The sequence below is a fragment of the Salvelinus sp. IW2-2015 genome, linkage group LG31 (genome assembly GCF_002910315.2).
Source record: "Salvelinus sp. IW2-2015 linkage group LG31, ASM291031v2, whole genome shotgun sequence".
Taxonomy (NCBI): Eukaryota; Metazoa; Chordata; class Actinopteri; order Salmoniformes; family Salmonidae; genus Salvelinus; species Salvelinus sp. IW2-2015.
Genome location: NC_036870.1, coordinates 16,325,498 through 16,335,700, shown reverse-complemented (window position 1 = coordinate 16,335,700; position 10,203 = coordinate 16,325,498). Strand labels below are relative to the sequence as shown.

General features: G+C 42.8%; 1 protein-coding gene and 1 long non-coding RNA gene across 2 annotated transcripts; one reads left to right on the top strand and one right to left on the bottom strand.

Annotated features, from left to right (window-relative positions):
• Positions 1-263: 263 nt before the first annotated feature.
• On the bottom strand, positions 264-4,003 carry LOC139023351 (uncharacterized). Its single transcript, XR_011474486.1, has 3 exons — positions 3,761-4,003; positions 964-1,025; positions 264-841 (listed from the first exon to the last, which is right to left on the bottom strand). It is a non-coding gene; the product is annotated as an uncharacterized lncRNA (long non-coding RNA).
• An 883-nt stretch (positions 4,004-4,886) lies between these two features.
• LOC111955582 (zona pellucida sperm-binding protein 3-like) lies at positions 4,887-9,365 on the top strand. Its single transcript, XM_023975790.2, has 10 exons — positions 4,887-5,410; positions 5,490-5,605; positions 5,683-5,786; positions 6,657-6,834; positions 7,103-7,220; positions 7,360-7,445; positions 7,568-7,764; positions 7,960-8,133; positions 8,703-8,804; positions 9,122-9,365. Exons 1-9 carry the CDS (start codon positions 5,000-5,002, stop codon positions 8,798-8,800), a joined length of 1,482 nt encoding a protein of 493 aa, XP_023831558.1. The 5' UTR covers positions 4,887-4,999; the 3' UTR covers positions 8,801-8,804; positions 9,122-9,365.
• Positions 9,366-10,203: the final 838 nt, after the last annotated feature.

The window sequence follows — 10,203 nt, the reverse complement described above, 5'->3', positions numbered from 1 at the left end:
GATCATTAAGAGTATGTCTACCGCTCCTGCTGTCTCTAGAGAGTTGAAAACAGCAGGTCTGGGACAGGTAGCACGTCCGGTGAACAGGTCAGGGTTCCATAGCGCAGGCAGAACAGTTGAAACTGGAGCAGCAGCACGGCCAGGTGGTCTGGGGACAGCAAGGAGTCATCATGCCAGGTAGTCCTGAGGCATGGTCCTAGGGCTCAGGTCTCCGAAGAGAAGAAAGAAAGAGAGAAGAGAGAATTAGGGAAGCATAGCTTAAATTCACACAGGACACCGGATAAGACAGGAGAAGTACTCCAGATATAACAAACTGACCCTAGCCCCCCGACACATAAACTACTGCAGCATAAATACTGGAGGCTGAGACAGGAGGGGTCAGGAGACACTGTGGCCCCATCCGATGATACCCCCGGACAGGGCCAAACAGGAAGGATATAACCCTGTGCAATGTGCAATTGTTTTAATGTAAGAACAGTTTTCCTCCACTCTCATTTATGACATCTAACATTTATGAGTTGCTGTCAATAGCCCTTTTATGCTGATTCCAAGCATACATAGCATTGATATGATGCTCTGCCTTCGAATGGAGGTTCAAACCAGAATATTTTTCCAGTTACAAAACCCTGACTGAGATGTGAAGGCAGATTTAGGTGTATTGGGCAGAGAAAAATGCCTACAGGCGAAACAATAAGTCGAATCTTGACTTACAGAATATTCAAGCCATGAATTGTCCTTATACCAGGAACTGTTGAAAGCCCTTTTCCTAGTACCATGCTGAGTTCTGGAAATGTTTTCTAACACGGCTGTACAGGACCATCTTCTCTGGATCTTGAAATGTCTGAAATACACATTAAATAATGTGTCATATCTCTATGGAAATGTATAATTAAGGGATCCACAAGATTCGAAACTAACAGCTGCTAACTAAAATGTGTAGTTTAAAGTATAGGCCTGGCCTACCATTGTGTCCTTTTGGAACAGAAGTCTGATATCTCTCCCTTTCTTTTCATGTTTAGTTGACCCTATGCAAAAACAAGACAGTCTATGGTTACATCTAAGCATCCAATTACCCACATTTTAGTCCAATCTCAATCTTAATTACAAATCCCCATTATCATAACTGTACCTTAAAATCAACTACCAGTCTAAGTTACTAGTTAGATCATGGCTAGCCCTACTCTGCAGTAAGTAATTTAACTAGTTATGATTTCTTACACCTTTACGATAGCAAACAGGCTATCTGCAAATTGTGGTAAAGTTTTGAGTAACGTTAACAGATTGATAATAACAATTGTTCGTTTTGAGGTCAAGTACGAAAATCTAACTGAGTTAATGGATTTCAAATTGATGAATGTTAACTTGCTGAACACTGACAGCTGTAGCCTACTACCGGTAGTTACCCCACATTAGCTAAACATTTGTATACTGTAAGTTACGACACTGCACTGCCTATGCGTGTATTACTAGCACAGATGTAAACATAATGTTAGGCTAAATTGGGAACCGATCTCTCTTATCTGATTAACTGTCTGTTAATGGAGTCAAAGGTCTAACGTTAACTTACACAGTGACTCAACTTTCATAAAAGTTGTTCAGGAAACCTAAACCTAATGCTAAACCTTAAAACTTCCTTAAAATATGATGTTTTCGCCAATCAACTCATGGAGCTGTGGAAATATTCACTCTTCTTCTTCTTCTTCTGTATCTCGCAAACAACATTAATATTCTCTCTTCCTCTTCCTCGATTTGAAAACCGCCGAGAGTCAAAATAAATGCTTCTTTCAACAAGAGGTGAAAGAGGATGTCAATCAGCATCAAACTGCCAGTAGCAAATGAAATTTTGGGGTGGCACCTGGGGTGGCCAATCAGATGTCAGGGGTGTCTACCCCTCTGGCTCGGTCCCTGTTCCTATCCCATCCCATCCCACATGCTGCATACCCTTTTGCCTCCCGGTTCACAATTTTTTAAACTGTGCATCTGGGGTAATATTTAGGATGCTGAAGACAAGGCATAGGCAACACTAAATAAAACGAATTATTTGAACATTAATGTGCAGAACTGCAGACAGTGTGGTTTCACAGATTTTTTTTTCTCCGAACATAGCCAGTACTCGATCCTGTGCCTATGGTATCTGTTTATTTCCTAATTCCTACCTGCTGCGCAACCGTTCAGGTATTATGAAAAGGACATTCGTCAATAAGGTGACGAGTAGAGTTCGGGATTTGAAAGCAACTTGGCATCAAAGAAAGCAATATTAATGATTTGTCGGCACATATGGTTTGTTTACATAGCAGGTTCGAATAATTAACGTGGCAGGTTACACCGAACCCAAACCGGCTGCGCGTGTGCGCCACCTTGCGCTATCGTGCATACATTTATTTTGCCTCCCCACACCAGACACGATCACGACACGCAGGTTAAAATATCAAAACAAACTGAACCAATGACATTAATTTGGGGACAGGTCGAAAGGCATTAAACATTTATGGCAATTTAGCTAGTTAGCTTGCACTTGCTAGCTAACGTTAATTTGTCCTATTTAGCTAGCTTGCTGTTGCTAGCTAATTTGTCCTGGGATATAAACATTGAGTTGTTATTTTACCTGAAATGCACAAGGACCTCTACTCCGACAATTAATCCACACAAAACAGCCAACCAAATCGTTTCTAGTCATCTCTCCTCCTTCCAGGCTTTTTCATCTTTGAATTTATATGGTGATGGCATCTAAACTGTCATAGTATTATCACGACAACCGGCAACTAAGTTGCCGGTTTTATTTAGTGTTGCCTATGCCTTGTCTTCAGCATCCTAAATATTACCCCAGATGCACAGTTTAAAAAATTGTGAACCGGGTCTTTCAATCACCCACGTGGGTATAACCAATGAGGAGATGGCACGTGGGTACCTGCTTCTAATAACCAATGAGGAGATGGGAGAGGCAGGACTTTCAGCATGAATAGGAATGACTGCATAAATAGGGATGACTGCATCATAAATAGGCATGACTTCTATTTTAGCCCTTGGTAACGCAGACGCTCGTTGGCGGCGCACGGGAGCAGTGTGGGTGCAATAATTGAATAACATGGATATCTAAATTTATTTTGTGACGCTCGCGCACGCGACGTGTCCGGTCAGGTCAGCATGTTAGAAGAACTATCGCAGCAGATTAGGTGAATTGATGTAGCAGGTTAGGAAAATTAGGTTACAGTTAGGAAAAGGATTACGCTTCGAACACACCGACTGCGTCATTGCGTTTCGATACACCAGAAGTACATTCATTTCCAATGGAACGCTGCATTTGCCTTGCAGCATTGCGTTGCAGAGACAGTTGCAGTGCGTTCTGTGTGGTGCATATGTTCGATAAATCGAACGTATGCATCAAATTGTATGAGTGGACTTGACAGAAAGTAGCAAAATATGAATGTAGATTTTTTTTTGCACACACATTCAGTAAAAATGTGTGATTACATAAAAACAGTTTGATTGCATAATTTCTTTACATTTTTTATAAATTTATTTGCCAAGTATATTATTTATTCGATGACATCCTCAAATTAATTGTGAGAGCCTATAATATATTTTCCCTCCAAAATGCAGTTTTGGAGCGAAATGCAATAATAAATAGTAAAGATAGGCAGAGTAGGCTCTTTCAACAATGAGACCAACGACCACCTCATTGGCTAGGTTAGCAAGCTAGGTTAGCTAGCTAGCTAACGCTAACTAGCCACATCTAGCACAAGCTCACTACTAAACTGACCTGGCAATCCTACTATCGTGGACACTTGTCTCCAAGCAGCATTTTTTTGTGTTTATGTCCCTGTAGCTGTCAGCAGTTGTGTCAAAAAGACACGGTTTTGAGGATACTGCGAAAATTATTCTCTCTTCCATGTGTCCAACCGCATGCGACCATTTGCAAAAGGTACCTGCATCAGTATAGTTGCCTAGCTGCGCAAAATGTTATGCAGCAGTGATGCAATGACGCAGCCGGTGTGTTCGAAGCGTTAGGTTTAGCTACAATGCTACAGTTGTCAACAACTGTTGTCCCCGACAAGACCCATAGATAGAGCTTTAGGCCTACTCCATCTAGCCACAATGGTAGAAATGTAAACAAACTATCTGTGGTGACAAATCATCAATATAGCACGGGTCATCTTTATTGCAGTCGTGTTGCACAGCTCAGAAGATTGATGTATCATATGGATGTGGTTCCTGAGAACACGTAGAGCACATTCCTCTGCCCAGGCGTTACTGACGCATGTCAGATCTTATAACGCCTGGATAGGTATTTTACCTATCATCTAAACACACCGTATGTTATAGCCAACTGGTGCCGAAACGGCACAGTCGATAACGTGTTAGCAACCATTGGTTGATACAGGCAATGTTTGAGCGCGACCTCAGCCAATCTGGAACATCACAGATAGCTTCCAACGCACCGACAGTGTTAGCACAAAACACTACGCAGCATCATCTGGATATGTATGCAACAAAAGTTCAACATTCACCTTCTGTTACCATTTCTGTCAAGCTGTCTATTCATACAGTGTCTCTGCAACGCAATGCTGCAAGGCAAACGCAGCGTTTCATTGGAAATTAATGTAATTCTCGTGTAACAAAATGCAGAAACACTGTTGGTGGGATCGAAGCGTAATGGTAGCCTTCCCCTGCTCAGAAGTTGCATGCATCCATCCAATGGTTGCGTGACGTGTCATCAATGGTGCCATCGACTGACAGATTTCTATAACATATGATGTGTTAGCTGATACGTGAAATACCTATCCAGGCTTTGTAAGTTCTGGTATGAGTCAATTTGGCAGAGGAACGCGCCGAATATGCATGCAAATAGTTTGACTAATCAGATGCAAAGCCCAATTAGGCCGTAATCTAGCCCAGGTTTGCAGCCTGGAAGGTGGTTTAAAGCTACCTCAGTTTCATCAATTGTAGCATAGCAGAGGCACATTGCGCTCTAATTTACAGGTTCACTTTAGTTGTTGGCATGGGACTCATAATGGCAAACAAGCTCTGGCTATTTCCAAAGCAACTAGTTTTGTTTTTACTGGTGGAAAACTTAATCTCTCCTGCTTTTTCACTTACTTACAGCACTGGCACATGGCAACATCTTCCAAGCCGAATGCCACAATTTGGCGATCGTCTGCCTTTTAAACAGCTTCAACTTCACCAACAAACAGTTTCCAGACCAGTTCGAGTAGAAACGGTCGATGTGAAGTGCCATTCAGACTACATGGAGATAGTTGTTAAGGCTGATCTGTTTAAACTCGGTATTCTTATTGACATGGATGACCTGCGACTTGGAGTTGAACAAGACAAAGAGACCTGCAGGGCTTCAGCAGCCGGAGATGAGTACAGAATATTGGCAGCGCTATCGGACTGTGGAACCAAGCGTTTGGTAATTATGGTTAATGTTGTTTCAGTAGCTGACTTCTTAAAACAACCTTCTGTTTAAATTCTACTTTGTGAATCCACAGATGAACAAAGACTCCATGATCTATACAAACCACCTCAGATATACACCCAGAGCCACACCAGATGGGGTTATTCGAATGGATGGTGCTGTAATCCCAATTGCTTGTCATTATGAAAGGTGAGTTTAGGATATACTGTTAAATGATCATGACTGTGTCCCTATTGGTTTGCTTGCCAGACTACTTTTTGTTTCAGGAAGTACAGTTCAGACAGTGGCCCCCTCCAGCCGACCTGGATCCCCTTCAGCGCCACAGTGTCTGCTGAAGACACCCTGCAGTTCTCCTTGAAGTTTATGACAAGTGGGTATATACATTCTGGGCTGCATTGAGCAAGACACAACCTTGTTGAAAGTTCAGATAATTAGGAGACCATCGTGCTCTCCCAGATGTTTGGTTGGTGTAGCACAATTGATCCTTAGACAAGCTAAATACAGAATCTCATCAGACATCACTTTAATTATTGATCTTTCTATCTGCAACGTTAAACAATTAGCCTACTAACTATGGACCTGTTTACAAACTCCTTCATGGACCTTTTAACCCATTCATAGATGCTAACTATTAGCGCCTCTTGACTATAATATTCTGGCCAGGGCAGTTTTTTTAAGTGCCTTGATGCTCGTTAACTTTAACTCATTGCTTGCGGTCCGGTTTTGTCGGAACTAGAAGCACAAGCATTTCGCTACACTCGCATTAACATCTGCTAACCATGTGTATGTGACTAATAAAATTTGATTTGATTTGGTTTGGGAACATAAGGAATATTTTTCAAAACAGACATATTACTATTTTATAGGATTAGGTTTCCCACACTGACATTTTCATGTTACTGCGCTTATTAATGGAAAATGTATAGGAATTAGCACAGGTACACCTCTGGCTATCTGCATCTCTGAACACCTGTTAACGGAAGACTGACTCCACAAATGTGTTGTCACTGAAATGCTGTCAGCTACAACTGTTAAAAAGGTGTGCAGTAATTATTTTTTTTGTGAAATGAGTAGGGCGTAACTTTTCTTGAACACATTTTGACTTGATTCACATTTAGATCAAGTTTATGGCTGCCAGAGCCTCTTTTAGAGGCAAATGACATTTAATGGCCTTGGACTATAAGGAATAATGTTAAATTCCTTTAGTCAATTGGGATAACCTTCTGTCATTTCTGCCCAGGTGACTGGCTCTATGAGCGGGGTTCTGGAGTCTACTTCCTCGGTGATCCCATCAACATTGAGGCGTCTGTCAGGGTTGCTCACCACTCCAGGCTCAGGGTCTTTGTTAGCAGCTGCGTGGCCACACTAGACCCTGATAGCAACTCTGTCCCCAGATACGTCTTCATTGAGCATGATGGGTAAGCAAGAGGGAACTGCCTAAACTAAATCAGCTACCTAGAATGAATATTCTCTGGCTGGCCCATGGAGAATGATACAGGTTTCTTGAGGTCATGGGCAGTGCCATTGAGGGCTTCCACCATGATGGTGGCATTTTAAAGTAGTCAACTGGGTGGGGACTTCTACGGGTTGTAGCCTCAATGCCGCTGCCCATGCTGTCAGACGCTGTAATGGCACAGATAAACAGATGAGTCTGCTCTATGGGCTGTTTATATATCTCCCCTACAGGTGCTTGGTGGATTCCCAGCTGACTGGCTCCAACTCTGGGTTCATGCATAGAACCCAGGATGACAAGCTCCAGTTCCACATTGATGCCTTTAGGTTCTATCAGGAGAACAGGGCAGAGGTGAGGGCAGTACCAGATGTTGTGGAGCATTATGGGTACTGTAGCTGGTACATGATGCTACAGTAACATAACTAACAGCTGTTATGTAGGCTACTGGGTTTCTGCATTTTGTTTCGCTCATCCTGTTGTGTTTCTACAGCTGTACATCACATGCCACCTTATGGCAGTCCCTGTCATGGACCATGCAGAGCCTAGCAACAAGGCATGCTCCTTCATTGATGGCAGGTGTGAGATCTGACTAATTTCCTTAGGTCACAGCCCAGTAAGAGTAGCTATCTACTGGAATAACCATAGGATTTGTTCAAATGTGGTGGTCTTGGTCCATGAGTATCTTCTACACATTTCAGATGGAGGTCTGCCGACTCGAATGATTTGCAATGTGGCCGTTGTCCAAGCCTGAATAGCCAGAAGGGGGTTGATCACGATCCAGCACGACATCCCCTCAGTCCAAGACAAGGCGGTAGCCAACCTGAACCTCGTGGCTACCACATCAAACCTCAAGCCACTGGCGACCATTGGAGGAATGGGATGAAGTCCAAGAAAGGTGCAGTGTATCTTACTTCCTCTTGCCTTCTCAAAATGCACTGCAGAAGTGTCTAAGGGGAGGTACTTTGGACCTTTCCTTCAATATGGGTGAAGGAGATGGGATTTGAAGAAAGACTAAGTAAAATTGTCTTGACTGCAAATGTGTTAGTGACAAGGTAACCCTGCCAGTGATTAATGAAAATGGTTTATTTAGTATGGAGCCAGGATGCTACTTTGGGCCCCATAATGGTTACAACCAAACGGAGTACATCTTTATCTCCAACGATGAGGGAAGGTATCGATATAAATGGCTTCCCTTCTCCAACTGAGGACAGGAGGCCTGTATCACCTGGCAGTCTTTGGAAGAGGGGAATGGACTTCAAGAAAGGTAATTTGACTGTCTGAAATTGCATGCCCTTAATCCTTGTAGTGCATCTAGGCAAGAGCATTGACTAGGGTCTGGGTTCAATGACATTCTTTAAGGGGGGGTCCTTCAAGCAGAACACTCTCCCAACAAATCATGAGGCAGACATGCCAGAATTAAAAATGACCTCTGCTCCATCTTGCTAGCTACTATTTTCTATTTTAGTCAACTGGGTAAGGTGGTGACTTAGTTCCTCTGTTGCCTCCCAACAGGATGCCTTGACCATGAGGCGCTGGTCAAAGGTAGTGCACTAATGGGAAAAGGGTGCCATTTCAGACACTTGTCTTTTCATATCCATACACGCTAGCAATTCTGCCAACACTGGCTATGTTAAATTTAATTTCAGGACCTTTTGCCCAATCCCGAAATGTGGGTGGGCCTGAGGGTCAGGCCCAACAAGCACGGGTTCGTTAGCTCTGAAATATATACTGGGTTCATCAGGCAGGAACTAATCGCCCAAAGAGGTCATGTTTCTTTACTGGTTTACATGTGATAATTGCATGTAGGTTCTGTGCTAAATGGTCTGTTCTCAGATCTAGAGCCCAACCCAGACTCTGAGTTGAATCCTACACCTGAGCCCATTGGAGACCTTGGATATGACAAGGATCTCTATACAATTGGAACTCATTGAAATGGTATGTCTGGGATCGTGGTACACTGCACTATGGCAAGCAGGTCAGCATTTATTGGCACAGTCTATCTAACCTTAACCACACCTAATAACCTTAAAATATGAACAGTTGGTACAAACTTCCTTTTGACTTTACAGCTGGCACACCTAGCTGGAATCATTCAGTTCTGCCTCCAGGACAAGACTCATCCCAATAAATGTTGACCTGCACACTGTAATTGCCAGTATCACTTGTACATATCAGCCTTTGACTTTGTCAGATGTTGTGGTTTCATATAGCAGTTATGGCCCTTTACTATCCACTAACTCTTCTGTTGATAGAATACTGTGGGGGCCCCATTTTTCACTCCAAGCAGCACTCACTCCTGATGACCCTACAACCAAGTGACCTCGGCACCACAACTGCTCCTGGTGAGGCGAACAATGCTGAAAAGAGGCACTCAAACAGTGAAGGGACTACCACTGTACCACAACACCAAGGAGACATGCTCTCATCAGAACTCCAAAAACAATGAACATGAGATGACTGAACCTCAGAATAAATTATTTAAAGATACCGTTACAATGAATTTCTGTCTTTACTCCAGCATGTAGTGCATAATTGTAAACTGAAACATTACATTATTTAAGTGAATGCCCACTTAAGTATTTCAGATGTTTTTGGGGGTTAAAGTGCAGCTGGTTCAGACCCCTTGACTTTTTCCCTCTTTTTTTTTTTTCTTTTTTTACATTACAGCTTTATCTAAAATGAGATTTCCCCCCTCAATCTACACAATAACCCATGACCAAGCAAATGTAATCACATTAACAACTTCAGACCCATTACTTTGTTGCACCTTTGGCAGCAATTCCAGCTTAAGTTGTCTTGGGAAACACTACAAGCTTGGCACACCTAAAATCAGCAAAAAGAAACATCCTCTTTTCAGGACCCTGGAAGAGTAGGGTAACATCTATCAGCAAATCTGGTGCAGTCTGAGGCGCTGCAGTACTTTATGCAGCTAATGGCCACACCATATACTGACTTCTGATTTTTGACCCCCTCCCCCCTGGTCAGGGACACATTCCATTTCTGTTAGTCACATGTCTGGAACTTCAGATTGTCTGAATTTATATTCATACATATTTACACTTAAGTTTGCTAAAAATAAACAGTTGACAGGATGTTGCTTTGAGTTTATATTTGGGGAGTTTCCACTTCTCTGCAGATCCTCAACCTCTCAGGTTGGCTGGGGAGTGTCACTGAACATCTCCAGAGATGTTTGCTTGTGCTCTGGCTGGACCACTCAATGACAGACTTGTCACTCCTGCGTTGGCTGTGTGAAGATCATTGTCCTGTTGGAAGGCAAATCCTTGCCCCAATCTGAGCAGGTTTTAGTCAAGGATCTCTACTTTGCTCTGTTCAT

What these genes read in the sequence shown, in the direction of transcription:
- LOC111955582 (XM_023975790.2), top strand. Translation starts at nt 5,000, where the DNA reads ATGGGACTCATAATGGCAAACAAGCTCTGGCTATTTCCAAAGCAACTA. An exon ending in ATCAGGAGAACAGGGCAGAG is followed by an intron (nt 7,221 to 7,359) that starts GTGAGGGCAGTA and finishes GTGTTTCTACAG; the next exon opens with CTGTACATCACATGCCACCT. An exon ending in TGGGATGAAGTCCAAGAAAG is followed by an intron (nt 7,765 to 7,959) that starts GTGCAGTGTATC and finishes TGGTTTATTTAG; the next exon opens with TATGGAGCCAGGATGCTACT.